Source organism: Cetorhinus maximus, chromosome 8 (genome assembly GCF_964194155.1).
Source record: "Cetorhinus maximus chromosome 8, sCetMax3.hap1.1, whole genome shotgun sequence".
Classification (NCBI taxonomy): Eukaryota; Metazoa; Chordata; class Chondrichthyes; order Lamniformes; family Cetorhinidae; genus Cetorhinus; species Cetorhinus maximus.
The window spans coordinates 44,421,453-44,444,122 of record NC_135886.1 but is presented as its reverse complement, the minus strand read 5'-3'; the positions used below and the strand labels follow the sequence as shown (position 1 = coordinate 44,444,122).

The 22,670-nt window shown below is 42.0% G+C and overlaps 1 protein-coding gene across 2 annotated transcripts; it reads left to right on the top strand.

Moving 5' to 3' along the window:
* Positions 1–3,009: 3,009 nt before the first annotated feature.
* LOC144683589 (ADP-ribose glycohydrolase OARD1-like) lies at positions 3,010–22,452 on the top strand. 2 transcript variants are annotated; one of them, XM_078546762.1, is made up of 6 exons: positions 3,010–3,106; positions 6,611–6,678; positions 7,059–7,212; positions 11,298–11,356; positions 18,688–18,800; positions 22,282–22,452. In XM_078546762.1, exons 1-6 carry the CDS (start codon positions 3,067–3,069, stop codon positions 22,436–22,438), a joined length of 591 nt encoding a protein of 196 aa, XP_078402888.1. In that variant the 5' UTR covers positions 3,010–3,066; the 3' UTR covers positions 22,439–22,452. The 2 variants fall into 2 exon arrangements, with proteins under 2 accessions (XP_078402888.1, XP_078402887.1); XM_078546761.1 differs by having other exon boundaries at positions 3,010–3,115.
* Positions 22,453–22,670: the final 218 nt, after the last annotated feature.

Below are 22,670 nucleotides of genomic sequence, written 5' to 3'. Positions count from 1 at the left end.
GCCTATTAAGGCCATTAATGTATTAATTAATGTGACTTTTTTGCCGTCCATCCAACAGGTGGACAAATCGGCCAGGTGGCTTTTGGATTTTTGCGGAAACCTCATCCAAGGGCGGGATGAAGTTTCCGATATTAATTTTTAAAAAAATGTTGGGACAGAATTTTTATAATTTATATATTTAGGTGAGTGAGTCCTATGTGTGGACATTTTTTCGCAATTTAAAATCTTTATTTCATGGTTTCAAATTCATCTGCTCCCTGAGGCAGCTCTCTGCCTTCAGGAAGCTTTCATTCCGTGTTCCCCCGCGCCCACGCTTACATCAGCGATTGCCCTCCTCCTGCCCCCACCCCGGCAGCATTGAGCCTTTCAGCGTGCGCTTCACGCTGGCTGGCCATTAATTGGCCAGCGTGAAATTGCGGTCGGGGGCCGATCGCAGTGGTCAGGGCCTTTCTGGCTGCTCCCAGGCCTGCCCGCCGGGCCAGCCCGACTACCTCAAAATTCAGCCCAATGTTGATTTTTGGCACAAAATTGGAATTCTCACATATATTACTGGGATGTTAAACAACATTTAAACTGATCCTTCAGGAAGAAAATAAATTAATAACCCAGATGGCTAGCAAAATTTTGTATTTGCAGAGGAGTTTAAGATGCACATTGAAAAATTTCAATTAAGGATTTCTCAAGCTTTCCAAACTTCCACCACTCGTTCAGCACGATCCAGAGAAAAGTACTGATGTAGCAAGTTTCATCCAATTGTTGACTCGCCTGAAGAAAGGTTTTATCATCCTTTCCATCTCATTGAAAATCCATGAATAGTTTCAACCAATGATGTGTTAGGACTAAGTATTCTTGACGATGACATGGAATACTTAAAAAATGAACTGAATGACTTGCAGCAAGACAAGGCACTGGAAGGCATCACAGTATTTTTACAGTGCAGAAGGAAGCCATTCAGCCCATCGAGTCTGCACTAGCTCCCTGAAAGAGCATTTCACCTAGTCCAACTCCCTTGCCTTATCCCCGTAACCTTGCACATTCTCTTTTTTCAGGTAGCAATCCAATTCCCTTTTGAATACCTCGATCGAAACTGCCTCCACCACCCTTTCAAGAAGTTTGTTCCAAACTCCAACCATCCTCTGGGTGAAAAAGTTTTTCCTCACATCACATTTACTCCTTTTTCCAATTATTTTGAATCAGTGCCCTCTAGTTCTTGATGGTCTCTTGAGTGGGAACAGTTTCTCACTATTTACCCTGTAAATGGTAAAGGTGGAATCCACCAAATGTCTCAGTACTGCAGTGGAAGCTCAGACAGAATTTATAGATCCATTCTTACTACTATGCAGGTTTAGATTGCTGCCATCATGTCTGCAGATCTCAGTATTCGATGTTCCAAAAGAAAGTTAAAATAGGGAATGCAACTGAGTTTTGGAACATGCTTCCAGAAGAGCAATACCCTTTTCTGTTATCCTGTGCCAAAAAGATTTCACCACTTTTTGGGTTCACATATCTATGCAAAGCAACTTTCAGCAAGTGAAAGTTCATACAGAACAACAGGACCCGAGTTACTAAAATACACTTGGACCAGCTGCTTAGGCTTGTTGTTTCAAAATGACCAGCAAACATCGACAAAATAATGCAGAAATCTGAAAGGCTCCACCCATCAACATCAAAATAAATGTAAGATGTGATTTTTTTAAATCTTTATAGAAGATAAACATATTAGTTACAATAATCAGTTTTTGTGTTTTACCAAGATATCGTTTTGAAGGATTAAATCGCAATGAATCTATAAGTGTTTCTTTAAATTCTACTTGCACTCTGATGAAAATTTCCCAATATCTCAATTAGCCCTCAATATTTTTCTATTGAATACACTGTTCTGGACGATCCAGTGCAGGCCAGAGGAAGTCCTCTGGGTAAACCAGCGCTGCTGTAATGCTGGTCATTGTTTACCAGACAGCAGTGATTCCTGTACTCCTACATGTTTCAGAGACTTGGACAACGTACAGCAGGAAGCTCAAAGCAGTGGAGAAGTACCACCAGTGTTGCCTTCACAAGATCTTCCAAATTCGATGGCAGAAAAGGCAGTACAGCAGCAGCGTCCTCTCCCAATTCAACCTGCCCAGCATTAAGGCACTGATCATTCCAAACCAGCTCCGCTGGGCAGGACATGTTGTTCGTATGCCTGATAACAGACTCCTGAAGCAGTTGCTCCACTCTGAACTCGGTCGCAGCAGGAGACTCCCATGAAGACAGCGGAAACACTTTAGGGATGTCCTCAAAGCATCCCTGATGAGGTCAAACATCCCTGCCAACTCATGAGAAAGCCTGTGTTGTGACCAACCAAAATGGAGAAGGCTCAGGAAGGCACCGAACACATGGAGAGACTTTTGTCAGTAATGTGCAGAGGTGAAGTCGAGGTGTCCGAGGGAGCACAGAAACCTCCCCAACCTTTCAAGCACCACCTCCCGAGATGTGGCAGAGTCCGCAGATCACACATTGGACTTATCATCCTCGATCCCACCGGATTGTGGGGGAGAATGCTGAAACCTCAAACAGCACCAAACGCAGAGAGCATGAACATTAAATACGTCCAGATAGGTGACACACAGAATGGTTACAGCACAGGAGGAGGCCATTCAGTCTGTCATGTCTGTGCCAGCTCTCCAAATTAGCAATGCACCTAGAGCCTCTCCCCTGCACATTCTTCCTTTTCAGATAATCATCCAATTTTAACCTCGATTGAACCTGCCTCCACCACACACACACTTATGCAGTGTTTTCCAGAAAAAATACAGCTCTAGTTTGTTTAATTTTTAATGCTTTAGCCCTAATTGCCTCAGATATCATCCCGCCTTCCCCTCACGTGACCCGGTTAACGCGGCTGCAGCTTCCTGACGCTTCGATCGCTCCGATCACGAGGCTCGGCTCGCGGCCTTTCGGGGGCTGCTTGAGAGAGACCCGGCCCCGCCCAGCCCAGTCCAGGCCCCGCCCAGCCCAGGCTCGGCCCCGATTGGCCGGCACCGCGGCTCGAGGACTCCGGGCTGTTTCTTGTGAGCAGAGGCCATGGTGTCTGTTGCCGGAATAAAGCGACCTTTTAACCTTGGTGAGGACGGTAAGACCATGAAAGTTTTACACACAGTAAATCCCAGCCAGTTGGCCTGGCCGCTTTCCCGTGGCTGTGGTGCTCAGGCTGTTTGTTAAAATAGCTTGGCGCTTCCTCCTGGCAAAACTATTTTTGTATGTTTTTGTCGGAATTGTGTTTTTTTAAAATACAGCAGTATGATTTGTACTAAAACCATGTTATTGATCATATCTAAGTTTGCAATCACAAACACTGCCTCATTAAATTGGTGAGCATCTTATTCCCCCAGTATAGGCCAACTCAGGAAGAAAACTACCATTCCAGAATGGCCCTAATTTTAAAGCTTATCATATGCAAAAAATGGGCTTTGTAACTTAAACTGTAGAAGTGTACTTGACAATTTATTTTTTAAACATGTAAATAATTGCATGAAAACCTGAGGCGAATGGTGCATTTCTAGGTGTGGTCCAGGGGCATCTTTCTTCAATTCCTAGATTACAACAAGTGACTATACTTCTAAAGTATTTCATTGACTGTAATGCACTTTGGGATGTCTGAAAGATGCTTTATAAATACAAGCCTTTCTTTAAATTGAATTGTTATTTAAATTTGAATGTATTTGGATAAACTTGTGTTTTTAAACTTCATAAATGTTAGATATTTAAATCTAAGAAAAGGCAATGTGACATTTGGATTTTCATCTTTCCTGCAATACTCCTCAAACCATCAATCTTCACCTGCCCCAGTTAAGAAACACTCTAATTCCCTTTTCTTTGAGACTGTCCACCAAATCTCTGAGCTCTCTATGCCATCCTCATCCCTGTCCCATCTGCCCCAACCCCACCAGTCATCATTGGCACTCCTTTCTCTGCCAAATGTTTTTAAAAATTATTTCACAGGGTGTGAGTACCACTGGCTAGACCACCATTATTGCCCATCCCTAATTGCCCTTGGGAAGGCGCTGATAAGCTGCAAACTCAATCTGGTACTCTCTCCACCCCTTCCCCAATTCAAAATGGTGTTTCCGCTTTCAATCACAGCTTAATGTTGGCATTCCCCTTGTTGTTTTCTTTGTTTTCATCCCAGACATTGAATGTAGTTTCTCCCATTTTTTTAGGCTCTTTCATTTCCCCTTTCTCCACTACATTACTGTCCATTTCCTCTTGTCCTTCATTGCCATCTATTCTCCTTATTCTCCTCTCCCCAGCGCTTGACACATGAGGCTGTTAATGGAGCTCATTCCTTCATGACATTTTGAAGTGTTATTTTGACTTGAGTGGCAGCACGTCAGAAGAATTGAAGCCTCACTCAAGAAACTACTGCAAAATCTATGTTGGATCCTGCTGCACTGAGGAAGGGCTCCATTTTTGGAGAATTCTCAATCATTATTTATTTGTGCAAGATGTTAAACGTTGGCCTCATCTATCTGTTCAGGTGTATGTAAAAGATCCTGTGATTCTGATCAAAGTGCAAAAAAGTTATTTTATCATGTACAACGTTTATTCCTCAACCAATACCACTAAAGCAGAAAAGCATCTCATTTAAAAGATATACTGGCATTGGAGGCAATCCAGAAAAGGTTCACTAGGTTAATCCTGGGTATGGAGGGATTTTCTTATGAGGAGAGGTTGAGTAGGTTGGGCCTGTACACATTGGAGTTTAGAAGAATGAGAGGTGACCTTCTTGAAACATAAAAGATTCTTAGGGGGCTTGACAGGGTAGATGCTGAGAGGTTCTTTCCCCTTGTGGGAGAATCTAGGACCAGAGGGCATAATCTCAAGAGTAAGGGGTCACCCATTTAAGACAGAGATGAGGAGGAATTTCTTCTCTGAGGATAGTAAATCTGTGGAATTCATTACTGCAGCGAGCTGTAGATTCTGAGTCGTTAAGTATATTCAACGCTGAGATAGACAGGCTTTTAATCAGTAAGGGAATCAAGGGTTATGATGGAAAGGCAGGAAAGTGGAGTTGAGGATTCAGATCAGCCATGGTCTCTTTGAATGGCGGAGCAGACTCGATGGGCCGAATGACCTACTTCTCCTACGCCTTATGGTCTTGTGATCATGATGATTGTGGGGTCATGCTTTGTTAAATTGGCTGCTCTGTTTGCCTAAGATCTAAAATTTGCCTTTTGCAAGGGAGCTATAATGGGTCGATGTGCTAGTGCCTTTTTTCACAGAGATATAAGGCAGCTTTACATTTTGTCACGACTCACTGGGGATAGTGTGCTGTAATATCAAGCCCCACTGTTCCCTGAGCCGTGACAAATGTGAAAAGTTTGACCAAGTCACCAGATTGCCCCAATTCTACCTAACTGTTTAATTTAGGTTAACAGAATTTGAGCACCAGGTTTGTAAACTTAATAAGTAAATAACTGTTTATTGAACAAATTTGTCTTTAACTAGTGGCAAAAGAAAGAAATATGAACTGCTAACTTCTAACACTATAACTTAAACTCTACCCCCTTCTCAAATCCCTATATACAAGTCATGGATTTAAAGGGTGGGATAAAACAGTTCAATAGCACCAATCTGGAGTACAGGATTCGATGAGTTGATTTTGATCGATGTCTTCCAAATTCCTTTCAGTTCTTGTTGATGACATGAGGTAGTCTTCTAGCACTTTCAGGCTGTAGTTCACTGGTTGAGTACTAGCCTTTCAATGTCTCTAACAGTGGTTTTCCCCTTTGCTTCTTGACAGGGACTTTCAGAGAGAGCAGGTTATAGAGATATGAGGAGAAAAAAAACAGCTAGCTATTCTTGTGGAATTACTGGAATCTTCCACACACAGGAGAGAGAGGTTTTAGGTCTTGTTCCTTTCAGGCTGGGAGCTATCCTGCTACATAACAAAAAACCTGGTCAGGAGCCAATTAAAATGCTATTGTCAGGCAGCTCCATTGGTCTAGGATTCCTTTCCGGCACCACCTTGTCTTTCATGGCACACTCTGTTCCAGGACTGCAACATTGTATATATATCTCATCCTGTTCCAGTGGACATGTTTTTCAGCTTCAGCCATTGTAATTTTACCACAGTCCAACAGAAAATAAAAAGAAATGTTCCTTACAATTTATGATTCTTTATTCAGGAGTTTCCAATGTAAGTTTGTTTGCCTGAAGAAGTCCAAGCAAATTGGAGATCTAATCAGTACAAGTGTACAACAACCTGCATTTATACGACACCATTTATATAGCACCTTAGCATAGTAAAATATCCCAACGCAGTTCATAGGAGCACAAATCAGACAAAACTGGACACCACATGAGTATCAGGAGAGGTGACCAATAGTTTGGTCAAAGAGGTAGGTTTTAAGGAGCTCCTTAGAGGAGAGAGAGTTAGGGAAGGAAATTCAGAGCTTAGGTCCTAGACAGTTGAAGGCACGGTCATCCTGGTTGAGTGATGAACCTGAGTAGAACATTTCACCCCTTGTGGTTGATTGTGGAGAGAATAATTACAGGCATTGTCAGAAGGTGGTAATAGAAGGAGAACATTGTGGTTAAAAGTATATTCATTTTGCCCTTTTAACAGATGGAAGTGCAAAAGAAACTGAAATGAACAAAATGGCATGTTTTACAAACAAACTAGTAGAGAGAAATGTAAGTATGTGACTTTCACTTAAGCAAGAGCATAGCATGCTTTTTTTGTGCTAAGGTACCAGTAGAGATCGATAACTTTTAAAAGGGAATTTGTATTCCTAGTGACCAACTTAAAGTAATTGCATTACAAGATTTCAAGTTGTAGGACTCTTATTGTAACAAACAAACTATAAGCAACATTAACTAAACACTCTTTTGTAGGCAACATACTCCTAAGCTGCAGAAAAATTCCCTTGTCAACGCCATAACACAACCAAAAAAACTCCCCCCATGGTTATACTTTACTCTGTCCCTTAAGTAGACACTATACTTGGGGATGGGGGGGCACATGTTCCAAGCATTGTAATAAAATAACAATATCTCTTTATTGGCCATTCCAGAGCTTTAGGATCCGTTATGTGACTGGCGATCTTTTCACATGTTCAGCACAGGATGCACTGGCCCACTGCATCAGTGAAGACTGTCGTATGGGGGCAGGGATTGCGGTCTCATTCAGGAGGAGGTTTCAATCTGTTCAGGAGCTGCTAAATCAGAGTAAGATTAATGAATAAGAGTAAGTCGCCCTGCAGGGTGACCAGGGATGGGAACTGAACATCCAGGGATATTCAGTGTTTAGGAAGGACAGACAAAAAGGAAAAGGTTGCATTGCTGGTTAAAGAGGAAATTAATGCAATAGGGAGGAAAGATATTAGCTCCGACGATATGAAATCTGTATGGGTAGAGCTGAGAAACACTAAGGGGCAAAAACCATTAGTGGGGGTTGTATATAGACACCGTAACTGTACTGCTGATGTTGGGAATGGCATTAAGCAGGAAATTTAGAGACACATACAATAAAGGAATATCTGTAATTATGGGTGACTTTAATCTGCATATAGATTGGGCAAATCCAATTAGTAACAATACTGTAGAGGAGGAATTCCTGGAGTGCATACGGGATTGTTTTCTGGGCCAATAGGTTGAGGAGCCAACTAGAGAACAGGCCATTCTAGACTGGGTATTGTGTAATGAGAAAGGAATAATTGGCAATCTAGTTGTGCGAGGCCCCTTGGGGATGAGGGACCATAATATGATAGAATTCTTCATCAAGATGGAGAGTGACGTAGTTGGTTCTGAGACTAGGGCCCTGAATCTTAATAAAAGAAACTACAATGGTATGAGGCGCGAGTTGGCTATGATGGATTGGGAAATGTTACTTAAAGAGATGACAGTGGATAGGCAATGGCAAACATTCAAAGAGTGCTTGGGTGAACTGTAACAACAGTAGCAAAAGTAAAACAGGAAAGGTGGCCAAACCATGGCTTACAAGGGAAAGGCATACAAATTGGCCAGAAAAAACAACAGACCTGAGGATTGGGCGCAGTTTAGAATTCAGCCGAGGAGGACCAAGGGATTGATTAAGAAGGAAAATAGAGTGCGAGAGCAAGCTTGCGGGGAACATAAAAATTGACTGTAAAATTTTCTATGGGTATATGAAGAGAAAAAGATTGGTGAAGACAAATGTAGGTCCCTTACAGTCAGAAACAGGGGAATTTATAATGGGAAACAAAGAAATGGCTGACCAACTAAATACATACTTTGGTTCTGTCTTCACAAAGGAGGGTACAAATAACATACTAGAAATGTTGGGGAACACAGGGTTTAGAGAGAGAGAGGGAGGAATTGAAATAAATAAGTATTAGTAGGGAAATGGTATTGGGGAAATTGATGGGATTGAAGGCCAATAAATCCCCAGGACCTGATAATCTGCATCTCAGAGTACTTAAGGAAGTGGCCCTAGAAATAATGGATGCATTGGTGGTCATCTTCCAAGATTCTATAGACCCTGGAATAGTTCCTACAGATTGGAGGGTAGCCAATGTAACCCTGCTATTTAAAAAGGGAGGTAGAGAGAAAACAGAATTATAGACCAGTCAGCCTGACATCGGTAGTAGGGAAAATTCTAGAGTCCATTATAAAATATTTAATAGCTGAGCACTTGGAAAACAGTAGCAGAATTGGACAGAGTCAGCATGGATTTACGAAAGGGAAATCATGCTTGACAAATCTACTGGAATTTTTCAAGGATGTAACTAGTAGAGTTGATGAGGGGGAGCCAGTGGATGTGGTTTATTTGGATTTTAGAAGGCTTTCGACAAAGTCCCACATAAGAGATTGGCATGTAAAATTAAAGCACATGGAATTGGGGGTAGTGCATTGAGATGGATAGAAAACTGGTTGGCAGACAGGAAACAAAGAATAGGAATAAACGGGTCTTTTTCCGAATGGCAGGCAGTGACTCGTGGGGTACCGCAGGGATTGGTGCTGGGACCCCAGCTATTCACAATATATATTAATGATTTAGATGAGGGAACTAAATGTAATATCTCCAAATTTGCAGATGACACAAAGCTGTGTGGGAGGGTTGGCTGTGAGGAGGATGCAGAGATGTTTCAGTGTGATTTGGACAAGCTGAGTGAGTAGGCAAATGCATGGCAGATGCAGTATAATGTGAATAAATGTGAGGTTATCCACTTTGGTAGCAGAAACAGGAAGGCAGATTATTATCTGAATGGCTATAAATTGAGAGAGGGGAATGTGCAACGAGACCTGGGTGTCCTCGTACACCAGTCGCTGAAGGTAAGCATGCAGGTGCAGCAGGCGGTAAAGAAGGCAAATGGTATGTTGGCCTTCATAGCCAGAGGATTCGAGTACAGGAGCAGGGATGTCTTGCTGCAATTATACAGGGCCTTGGTGAGACCACAGCTGGAATATTGGGTGCAGTTTTGGTCTCCTTATCTGAGAAAGGATGTTCTTGCTATAGAGGGAGTGCAGTGAAGCTTTACCAGACTGATTCCTGGGATGGTGGGACTGACATATGAGGAGAGATTGAGTTGGTTAGGATTATGTTCGCTGGAGTTCAGAAGAATGAGGGGGGGTCACATAGAAACCTATAAAATTCTAACAGGACTAGACAGGGTAGACGCAGGAAGGATGTTCCTGATGGTGGGGGAGTCCAGAACCAGGGATCACAGTCTGAAGATAGGGGGTAGACCATTTAGGACTGAGATGAGGAGAAATTTCTTCACCCAGAGAGCGGTGAACCTGTGGAATTCGCTACCACAGAAAGTAGTTGAGGCCAAAACATTGTATGTTTTCAAGAAGGAGTTGGATATAGCTCTTGGGGCGAAAGGGATCAAAGGATATGGGGAGAAAACGGGATAGGCTATTGAGTTGGATGATCAGCCATGATCCTAATGAATGGTGGAGCAGGCTCGAAGGGCCGAATGGCCTACTCCTGCTCCTATTTTCTATGTATGTTTCTAAGATATTTATTATTGGAGAAATAAAATTTAATTAACTTCTATCATTGAAATAAGTATGTTGGTTTGTCAAAGTTTTTAGCTCCACCCCAAATTCTTAAGTCAAAAGAAAAGATAATTCAAGTTCCTTCAGAAGTGGATGTATGCTCCATTCTCCAGTATTAACATATGCATATAATTATCCCAAAGATTTAGCAGAAGCCTTAAAAGGTTGTTCTGCTTTTCTCCTCAGAAATAAGTTCCAATTGTGCTAAAACTATGACCATAATTATTCTAAATGATTTTAATATTTTGCTGGGAATTCTGCAGAGAGTAACTCACCTCCTCCCCAAAGCCTTTCCATCATTTACAAGGCACGAGGAGTGTGATGGAACACACTTCACTTGCCTGGATGAGTGCAGTTCCAATAACACTCAAGAAGCACGACACCATCCAGGGCAAAGCAGCCCGCTTGATTGGCACCCCATTCACCGCCTTAAAAAAACATTCACTCCCTTCACCTCCAAAGCATAGTGGCAGGTGTGTGTACTATCTACAAGATGCACCTCAGCAACTCACCAAGGCTCCATTAAAAAGCACCTTGCAAAGCCACAGCTGCGACCACCTAGAAAAGGACATGGCCAGCAGATGCTTGGGAACACCACCACCTGCAAGTTCCTGTCCAAGCCGCACACCTTCCTCACTTGGAACTATCTCTCGTTCCTTCACTGTCACTGGGTCAAAATCCTGGAACTCCCTTCCTAACAGCACTGAGTGTACCTACACCACATGGACTGCAGTGGTTCAAGAAGGTGGTGCACTTCGAGGGCAATTAGGGATGGGCAATAAATGCTGGCCTAGCCAGTGATGCCCATATCCCATGAACGAATAAAAACAAAGGGTGTTCATTGGAGATTTGTACAGCTGAGGCAGACTTCTACCCCCTTGTTTTCTAGTCTTCTAGATATGAAGGCCATAATTCCATTAACTTTTTTGATTTTCTGTACTTGTTCTTGACATTTTAATGATCTAGCTACCTGGACCCCCAATCACTTCGAACCTCCACTGTGTGCTATTTCCCCATTTAGAGAGTAAATGGAATTGTAAAAACCCCTTAGAATGTACAGACTTAAAATTATAAACAGAAGTTTTATTGTTTCTGCAATCAAATCAGATGGACCTTAATCTGATTATTTTTTTGAAGGCCGTTGTCACTTATTTGTTAATGTAATCCAAAAGTCTCTGTCCATCCCCTCTTGACCATCTAATTGTAACATCTTTGTAAGGCATTTACCTTTTACAAAAATGACCATTTTTTTAATATGATTTTCTTCACAGAAAAGAAGACTGGGGATGTGGCAGTGTTGAAGAAAAAGCAAAGATACATTTACTATTTGGTAATGAAGAGAATATTTTAATGATTTGAGTACCGAAACTCTTAAGATGAAGAATCTAAAATTCACAGGACGTAGAATAAATGTATTAACCCTTTTCCTCCTCACAGTCCAAGGACCCAAGTGCACCTTCCAGGTGAAGCAGCAATTTACTTCACATCTTTCAATTTAATGTATTCTATTCGCTGCTCACAATGCAGTCTCTTCGACATTGGGGAGACCAAACACAGACTGGGTGGCTGCTTTGCGGAACAGCTCTACTCAGTCCACAAGCATGACCCAAACTTTCTTGTAGTTTTTCATTTCAATTCACCATTTGCTCCCTTACTCGCATTTCTGTCTTGGCCTGCTACAGTGTTCCAGTGAAGCCCAACACAAGCTGGAGGAACAGTGTTTCATCTTCCGATTAGGCATTTTACAGCCCATGTCCATATGCAGCAAGACCTGGATGATAACCAGGCTTGGGCTGACAAGTGGCAAGTAACATTCACGCCACAAGTGCCAGACAATGGCTATCTCCAACAAGAGAGAATTTTAACTTCACCCCTTGATATTCAATGGCATTACCACCATTGAATTCCCCACTATCAACATCCTGAGTGTTACCATTTATCAGAAACTGAACTGGACTAGCCATATAAATACTATGACTACGAGAGCAGGTCAGAGGCTAGGAATCCTGCGGCGAGTAACTCACCTCCTGACTCCCCACAGCCTGTTCTTCATCTACAAGGCACAAATCAGGAGTGTGATGGAATACTCTCCACTTTCCTGGATGGGTGCAGCTCCAACAACACCCAAGAAGCTTGACACCATCCAAGACAAAGCAGCCCGCTCGATTGGCAGCCCATCCACAAACATTCACTCCCTCCACCACCCATGCCCATTGGCAGCAGTGTGTACTACCTACAAGATGCGCTGCAGGCACTCACCAAGCTTTCTTAAACAGCACCTTCCAAATCCACAACTACTACCATCTACAAGTACAAGGTCACCAGACATATGGGAACATCACCACCTGGAAGTTCCCCTCCAAGTCACTCACCATCCTGACTTGGAAATATATCACCGTTCCTTCACTGTTGCTGGGTCAAAATCCTGGAACTCCCTTCCTAACAGCACTGTGGGTGTACCTACACTACATGGACTGCAGTGGTTCAAGAAGGCAGCTCACCGCAACCTTTTCGAGGGCAATTAGGGATGGGCAATAAATGCTGGCCCAGCCAGCGAAGCCCACGTCCCATGAACGACTAAAAAAAGCAAGAGTTCAACAACTTTGGATCATGAACTCTTGTCTCCATTTCACATTTTTTCACCCAAATGCCAGTCTGTATCTCGTTCTCATGTTTTTGCTTTCATTCAGAGCTGAATTTTATTCTGTCGTTAGCAACTACTCTGGACCAATGCTTTGTTTATTTATTGGTATCATTGTCACTCCCTTTGCCTTGTTCCATGATATCTTTGATAATTAATCTCCTCTGCCCTCTAATCTATCCCTTACCTTCTTTTCTGTTCCACCTGATTCTCCCCCCAACTTCTTCAACAGCATAAAACCCATCACATTTCTACCTCTCTTCAGTTCCGAACAAGAGTCATATTGGACTTAAAATGTTGGGCAGAATTTTCCATTCTGGAGACTAAGCCCAGTGACAGGCAGGAAAGTCTGTGATTCCCGGTGGGCGGGTGAACACACATTTTCCAGCTCATTAATTATGTGTCCATGAGGAGCTTGGTAAATCTCATAATGGGGCAGGCAGGAAGTCACCTGTCCCGCCATTACCTCATGGGGTCGAAGGTCCTGGCATCATATCTAAAATGCACCCGGACAGATATTTACAGTGGCTGAGAGCTTTGCATTACTCCTACATGGTCCTTGTGTCCACAGGTCATACTGGAGAAGCTGGCAGATGTGAGCAACCAGATCCCGGGACATACAAAGGTGCCTCCAGCATTGCCTTTCATCTCTAAATGAGAACGCTGCCTATGCTTGACCTTGCAGAGGCCCCGCTGCCTCTTGCTGTTCAGGCCCTTGCTCCTCATGGCACTGTGCCAGCATGTGTTGGGCCCTCCTTCTCCTCATCTGGATGAGAGTCATTACAAAGGCAGCCTGCATCATCGACACCTCAATTGATGTGTGAACAAATTGAAGTGATACGTTAAGCGAACATGTCCTTTACAGGTTTCCTGCCATCTCAAAGCCAACAGGCAAGTGCTAAACCCTTTGCCTGACCTCCATCTAGACATGGCATTCCTAGCCCTGCTCTTCCAGGTAAAGGACATCCTGGAGGAACAGAAATGGGTGTTCCTCCTCTTCACACAGGAATGCACATGGAGACATTGCCCTTTGACAAGGGTAATGAGAGCCATGTGCGAGACACTTTTCTGCTTGCCTCCACTACCCATGAAACACTCTATATGGAAAGAATGCATTAGCAGCATAGGAAGACTAACTGCATGATCCCTTGTCTGCCATAAATGGAGGTTTTGAGTTGCGAGTTGACTGCCCTGCATCAGCTTTGCTGCTTGGGTGCATCCACCTCCCTGCCTCTGACTGCAGCCGAATGGCACAGAATGGCAGCTCCACACCTTGCTGGGATCTCGATGTTATGAAACCCATAAGCTGGGAACAAGTCTTCTGTGATGCGGGCATAATCACAGAGAGGAGAACACAAGTGAGCATCTTTGACATCCAGTTGCCTCCTAATTATTAGGGAGTCCCTTTAGTCAACTACATGTGCTGATCATGAACTCCCCCATCGCAAAGACCCTCCTCCCACTTCGAGGGATCTCGCTGACTGACTAACTGCACAGTCAAGGTCAATTTAGAAAAATGGTGTACGTCACCTTTCAAATTTGCTCCTCCAACTTCTATCCTACCGCTGTCACCCACCAACTTACCCGCCCCCAGCCCATCACCATAGACCCACCCAATATCACCATCCCTCTCCTCTTTCTCACCCTTGAACCTTCCCCCATTACCCTGGACTTTATAACCATCCACCTCCATATGCCTTTCCTCCCCTTGGAGCCGACACCCATTACCATCCCCATGCCCACCCTCACCCTGCCCCCTCCCATAATCCAAGCCAACTGTTTTGTCCCCCTCTGTGACCCACCTGATGAGTCCTACACCAACCAGACTCTCTCCCTGGACCTGCCGCTCTACTGCATCCCACTACCCTCTCTGACTGTGACTGTTTCCTCTTCTCACCAGTACCCTGTGTTCTCCCCGCAGGACCCCACTGTTGACACCACCGATCCCAACCTCTAAGACACCCCCACTTCCCTGTACACACTCATCCCCACTTCCCCAAACATTACCCCTCCTTCCCACCTTTTTCCAGGAACGTGCGCAACCTTCCTTCGCAAGCCTGTCTCCCTTGTGCAGCCTTGGCACAACATTTGCTAATAGCGCTCAATATGAATGAAGTTATGTGAGGTCCCGAAGAAGGAGAAAGCAACACCTATGGACCTCAAAGTCATGGAAGAGGTGAAGTTCACCAGGTGCATCCCATTTATACATAGTCGGGAAACTGAACCTTCTAAATTTTTGCTGGTGGGGAGCTTAATTCTGGTGAGGTAGCCTTTTACAGGCATGCATGATGTGCAATCCATGCGAATAGGGTTCCTGACATAGTTTGTCAGGAAGTTCGACCCACTTTGAAAGTCAGGAGAATAAAATTCCAGTTTATTCCACCATCGGGAAACACTTTTTTTTTGTCTCCCATGAAATTAAGTCCCCCCCACCCTCCTGCCACAATTCCCACTGCTGCCAGGAGTGGAAAATTCTGCCCGTGAACTCTTTCTGTCTCCATAGATGCTGCCAGCTTTGCTGAGATTTTCCAGTACCTCCTATTTTTATTAACAGTTTGATGAGTTTTTTGTTTGGTTTTCAAGATATAGTACACACTGTTGTACAAGGTTTGTAATGAATGCTAAAAACACTTTGTGTTTTTTTTTTTGTGGAACCAGAAGAAAACTACACAAAGTACACCAATCAGTCCCATCATTTAAAAGCAGCACTTGCTATGTGAGAATGGATTTTTTTTTAATATTTTGAGGAATATGGTGTTACCCTGTAAAGAAGGCTAGATGCGTGTGTGAGAGGGATTTAATTAAGCTGGGCAAGAGATTGATAGGAGTCAGGTTGTCTAGAAGGTTTGAAACATGAGAAGGAATAGAGGTGTTAAGTTTGAGGTACAGGTAAATAGGTTAGATCTAACATTTGCATTTTTAGATAAGTTGAGAATTTGTTTGAATGTCAAAGGGGAATCAAAGGTGGCATGAACACATTTGCATCTTGCAGGAGTTCCATAGGTAAACAGTAGTGGGGATATTATATCTTATTGACCCAAAAGTAAAGACGAGATGGAAACATGAAAGACCTTTTATATTTGGAAGGGTCTGAGTTCAGAGGTGTGAGAACAATGGAACGGAGATGAAAAGAAGAGAAGAACACTTACTGGATATAGCTGTTCAGCTAGAGATGGCTGGAGATAGCTTGAGCTGTTGAGCTATAGCTAGAGCTCTGGGCTAGGAGAGGATGCAGTTTGAATCACCTATCCAGTCAAGCCAGAAAAGTCTTGGGCTGCAGCAAGCAGTTTTATTCTGAAGTGGTTCCACCACAGTGGAAGAGGGTAAAGTGGCATGCCTTTCTTGAAGATACAGCAGTTTGCCTTGTGTAATATTACTGGATTTCACACCAAACATCTATAAAGGAGCATTGTCTAGAAGGTATTACTTGTGGGTTTGACCAAGTAAAGAGATTTTGGGGGAATGTTTTGTAAGACTAACCTTAATTGTGTATTTGTAATCTTGTGTGCTTCAGTTTTCTTTTATTTTTGTTTCTAAAATTTTTACTTTTAATTTTTAACATCCCAAAAGCATTACTGGACCTCTTACTGCTGAGATTGGTTCATCATCTTCTCGGTTTCAGAATACAAAATAAAAGGGTTTGGCCCATAAACCAAGTTTACCTCTGGGATTTAATTTGCGCTGCAATTAACACCAGCTGTGGTCATAACACTTATGGATTAAGTTTGAGGGGTTCAAACTCCAGGCTTGACTGCATTGTCAATGACCTTCAGACTCCAGTACACTCATTCTTAACTGTTGCTCACATGTACCTCAGTCCGTTACTGCTCTGTGTAACCTCCTTCTGTTGAAGTCAATAATGGTCATTTGTGATCTGATTGATGTTAAGCAAACCTTTATTTCCCGTTTACTTTAATACCTTTAAAAGACCAAATATAAGATGACTTATATAGACTTCACTGAGATTTGTATACATTAAACAGTTTAAAATTGCAATATCTCTGTTCTTTCTATTTTTTCCCCCTATAAATACCATATAAAATTGTCTCAACTTTTTCGGGGTGAGCAGGAGCTATCCTGATCAAACGAGACACCGCTTTCAGTTGTGGGACTGAACCTTAGGAAGGAGAAATTGGCCTTGCAGGGGGTGCAGTTCATATTCACCAGAATGATGACAGGATTAAGTGTTATGCAACTCGGTAATTATTTAAAGCAGGCTTGTATTTCCATGAGGTTAGAAGATTAAGGGATGATCTACTTAGAAATTTAAAGATTTAATAGGGATGGAGAAAATATTTCATCTGGGGGAGATCAGAATAAGGGGAAAAATGTTAAAAGAATATTCAGGGATAATATCAGGAGACAGTACTTCACACACAAGAAAATAGAAATCTGGAAAACACTCTTTTCCCCAAAAAGCTATTACTAGGGTCCAATTGAAAATTTCAAAACTAATTCATTAATTTGTTTGGTAAGGAATTGAAGGGAATGGATCAAAGTGAGTAAATAGAGTTACAATATAGATCAGCAATGATTTAATTGAATGCTGGAATAGGGTTGAGGGGCTGAATGGCCTGTTCCCATTTTCCTAGATGCAATACAAATTGGTAAAAACTTTTCTTTTTAAATTAGGTGTATCAGGAAATTTAAGTATTGCCACCTCCTTAGTTTGCCAATCTGACAAATTTTGCATTGGCATTTTTATTTAGTTAAGTTAATCTTCTCACATCCTTTGTTTAAAAAAAAATCAGCCATCTGGTCAAGGCTAGCAGGATTACCCATTGGCAGCTTTGGGTTTATTTTTGTGTATAGTAGATAGATGAGAGCCTCATGTTATTGAGAGCTTTGTTGCTCATTTTTATTTGCAGTGAGTACAAATGTTGCAATTACCAGTTGGGTACAAACATAGTGTTTGGGTCTGAACAGTCATTGAAGAAATCCTGAGGCACAACGAAGGAATGGCTCATTTTGAGCACAGTACTCATTAATCTCGGACTCTGTTTCGCACAACGTAAGGCAGATTTTTCAAACTTTCAGGCAAATGCATTTTCAAATTAAATGTTATGCTACATGCCAAATGCTATGGCCAAGATCTTATTACAATTCACATACTGAGAGTAAAAGAAGAAAGAAAGTAGCGTCTTTCAGGACTATTGAGTACTTTTTGTAATTCAGTTACTGTTGTAGGAAGAACAGCCAATTCACACAGCAAAGTCCTACAAATTGTAATGAGAGATAATGACTTGATAATTTGAAATAAAAACAGAAAATGCTGGAAATACTCAATAGTTCAGGTCATCAACCTGAAATGTTCACTGTTTCTCCCTCTATAGATGCTGCCTGACCTGCTGAGTGTGTCCAGCATTTTCTGTTCTTATATCAGACTTCCAACATCAGTGTTTTACTTTCGTAATCTGTTACTGATGTTGGTTGAGGGATAAATATTGATCAAGGCAACAGCGTTAAGTCCTAAAACCATGTCATGATCCCGAAAAAAATGCATTGCCACATTATTTGTATGTTGCTGGTGTGGCCGAATGCAGGGAGGAATGATTTTCCATTACTGCAGAGTGCTTTACTGTATTTTGCTGTACTCTCTGCCAAGAGGTTTTAGCACCATTGTAAACTCCTTACAATTCAGCATTGCTCCACCTATAGCAGTTCAGTGTGAAATTTCAGAACACTGATGTGTAGAACTAAAATTCAGTATGAAGCTAGTTTGTGCTTCACTGTGACATAAGCTTTCTGTTGAAGGCGTTGCATTCATCTCATTTAACCTCATTTTGGTTCTGACTTGCATCAAGAATGCAAAAAGCCACCTGTTAAAATTCCAGCTTCTGTGTTCAAATATGTTAATCTTGTGCAATGCCCAGTTACAGTCAAATTATTCAGAATAGTTCTGCCTTGCAACTCAAATATTTAATATCAAAAGCAATGCATTGATGAAAGGGTATGTGAGAGTTACAAGGACAATTAAATTGTAAATGCTTGTTTGATATTAAGTGGTTTTCTATTTGCAGATTACAAAGAAGAAGGCCTATCAAAAGCCAACTTATGTCAGTCTGCAGAGCAGCCTGGAGGCCATGATGAGACACTGCCTGAGCAATGGAGTCAGACGCATCTCAATGCCCAGGTAATAATAGGAAGTTTAAATTTGTTTTGTTCAGTTTTCCATTTGTCAGGTATATCATTTCTTATGGCTTATCATAAGAAAAACTAAGGAAAGTGCTGGGTGCTTAAAATATTCTCAAGTTTACTCAGCATCTTTACATATTATTTGAATTTTGTAGAGGGCAAAGGCATCTAACAACAATGGTGTCCACACTGGCCCAAAGCATGTTTGATAGACTGTTGCTCCAGTCCATTGAGGCCCAAAACTCTGAAGATTGATCTGATCATGTCACCTCATCTATATCACCACTAACCCAATTGCAGCTAGCTAGATGAGAGAAGTTGTGCGAATTGCAAGATAGGACTTTAAACAGAGTGCGAGAAGGGGTCAGGTGACAGGAGAATTAGAAGCAATAGAGCAGTGTAGCGGCTTGGGTAAAGACAAGCAGTGTGTGACTGGAAGGAACACGGAGTTTAACAGTAAGAGTGCATCAGTGACTAAGGTCCATGCAAAGAACAGTAAAAAAAAAGCTCTTTATCTGCACACAGCATTCTTAGCAAGATAGGTAAACTAATGACACAAATAGAGATAAATAGTTTAGATCCAATTGCAATTGCAGAAACATGGTTACAAGGTGAACCAAGGTTGGAAAATAAATATTTCAGGGTACACACTGTTTTGAAAAGTCAGGCAGAATATAAAAGGAGGAGGAAAAGCCTTGGTCGTAAAGGATGATTTAAGAATATTCATAAGAAAAGATCTTGGCTCAGAAAATCAGGAAATGGAATCAGAGTAGGTAGACATGGAAATAACTAGGGTCAGGTAGGGTAATTTATAGGCCCCCAAACAGAGCATTAAGCAAGAAAAGAATTGGAGCTAGTAACAAAGGCAGTGTAATAATTATGGAAGACTTTAATCTTCATGTAGACTAGACAAATCAAATTGTCAAGGTGGTCTGGAAGATGAGTTTGTAGAATGCTTTAATGACAATTCCCTGGAACAATCAGGAACCAATTAAGTTTAATTGGTTAAATTAGATTTGATTAGTAATCTTATACTAACAGATCCGTAGGGGGAAAATAAGTATTCATAATACAATTTTATTGCACATTTTGGAATTCAATTTTTTTTAAATCAGCAAGAAAGATTCATTTCTGTCCAGGGAAGTTAAAGATAGTACAAAAAATGCTGGAAAGGTTCAGACCATGAACTCTCTCCTCCATCCTCAATCCTTTTTGATCCCCCTTTTTTCAATATTCATTTTTATTTTTTTTATCTTTTTCCACTTATTATTTTTAAAGTCAATTCCCAATTTTATTCATTGTTTTATCGCCACCTTTTAGCCTATTTTTGATCTTTTTTCCCACACCGTCCCCTCCCCCCACTCCACCCCCACTAGGGCCATCAGTCACTTGCTCATGTTCTTTCCAGAGTGCTTACCCTGGTCTGGCTATTATCACATTCTGCTTTCTACTCTTAATGTCACCATTAGCACCACCTTTAGCCAGTACCACCACCATCACCAACCCTTTGACCTTTTGTTTATGACATCTTTTGCAATCTCTCCTTTGCCTCCACCTATTGCTGGCCTTCTATCCAGCTTCACCTGTTCCACCCCCCACCCACCCCCTTAAACAGTATATATTTCACCACATTTTTACTTCTCTTTAGCTCTGAAGAAGAGTCATACAGACTCAATGTTAACTCTGTCTTTCTCTCCACAGATGCTGTGAGACCTGCTGAGTTTTTCCAGCATTTTTTGTTTTTTGTTTCAGATTTCCAGCACCTGCAGTATTTTGTCTTTATCTTAAGTAAAAGATAGTATTAGATTAAAAGGGGCTTATAATGTTGCGCAAAATAGTAGTGAGCCTGATGACTGGGAGAGTTTCAGAAACCATCAAAGGGCAGTCAAAAAGTTGAGAAAAGTGGAATGAGAGTAAACTAAGCAGGAACATAAAAAGATTATAAGATCTTTTACAAGTATATGAAAGGGAGGCAAATTGATCCCTTAGAATCAGAGACAGCAAAAATTATCATGGGAATGAGGAAATGGCAGCAGCATTGAACAAATATTTTACCTGTCCCTCGTCCCCCTGCTCGCCGACCTAAAGATCCTGCCCCATGAAAATTGCAGAGAAGGACATGTCTATCTCCACAATGGAGCCAGCCAGGTTGGGAGTGCTGGGTGCGGACTTTTGACAGGAACCAGCTCACACCCTTTAAAGGCACTACCAAAAATCGGACAGCCCAGAAATGGCGTCAGGGTTCCCAGAATCTGGACCCGCCGGCCATTTTTAAAGGGCTCCCGAGTCTTTCCAATCAGGTGAAAATTCAACCCATGGAGTTGGGGTAGTATCTTAGCATGGATAGAGCATTGGTTAATGGACAAGAAGCAGGGATAAACGGGGCATTTTCTTGTTAGTAGGCTGTAACTAATGGAGTTTCTCACGGATCAGTGCTGGGGTCTCTCTGTTTACATCTATATTAGTAACTTAGACAAAGGGAACGAGAGCTATGTCTCCGAGTTTTCTGATGATACAAAGCTAGATGGGAATGTAAGCTGAGAAGGACAAGGAGAGGCTACAAAGAGATGTAGGCAGATTAAATAACTGGCTAACAAGGTGGCAGTGGAGCGGAATGGGGGTGGAGGAGTGTAAGGTTATTCATTTTGGTAGTTGGGATATAAAAGCATAATTTTTTTTTTTCAAAAAGCCTGAAACTTTTATAAATTATCTTCAGGGAGATTTGTACTCTTACAAGGAACACAAGATTAACAGGTGCAGCCAGCAATTAGGAAGGCAAATTACATGTTGGCCTTCATTGAAAGAGTACAAGAATAAGGAAGTTTAATACAATGTATAGGACTTTGGTAAGACCACACCTGGAGTACTGGGCACAGTTTTGGCCTCCATATTTAAGGAAGGATATACTTGTCTTGGAGGCGGTAGAGCGAAGGTTCTGTAGATTGGTTCCTGGGATGAGAGGATTGCCCTCTGAGAAGCAGTGTAACTTAGGCCTCTATTTTCTGGAGTTTAGAGCAATGAGAGGTGATCTCATTGAAACTTGCAAGATTCTTAAGGGACTTCATAAGGTATTCACAGAGAGGTTGCTTCCTCCAGCTGTGGATGCATGGGTGCACAGTCACAGGATAAGGGTTCTATCACTTAGAACTGGGATGAGGATAAATTTCTTCACTCAGAAGATTGTGAATCTTTGGAATTCTCCATCCCAGAAGGTTGTGAATGCTCCATCATTGAGGGAATCAAGGGATATGAGAGTAGGCAGGAAATTGGAGTTGAAGCAGAAGATCAGCCATGATCGTATTAAATGGCGGAGCAGGCTTGAGGGGCTGTATTGTCTGCTCCTGCTCCTATTTCTTATGCCCTTCAGTGTTAAACCCCATCACTATTCTAGGCTTTAGGATTTTGCAGTCTAACATTCTGCATCACCACAAAGCTTGGATAGACTGCATTGCTAATAGGCATTATTGTTTTCTCTGCAGGATTGGCTGTGGACTGGACAAACTGAATTGGGACAAAGTTGCTGCAAGAATACAAGAAGTCTTTAAGAACACTGATATTCAAATCACTGTATACTCTTTGGAAACACCTGCTAAGGTTACTTCCTATGCTAAATGGCACAAGTTTCTACATAAATAGCATGCGAGGACGGACTCAGTCGGGCCATTGGATTCTTGCCATTGAAAGAACTGTAGCTACTAAATAGTTATTTCTGACATCTTGAAACTGTTAGCTAAAATGAATTTACTCATAATTGATGTATAACGCGAGGGGCAAAATCTTGTGGAGGCAACTGCCACTAATATTAACCTAGCAATGGATGGACTGTCACGACGTTGGGAGCAAGACATGCAAATCCTTATGGGTTGTT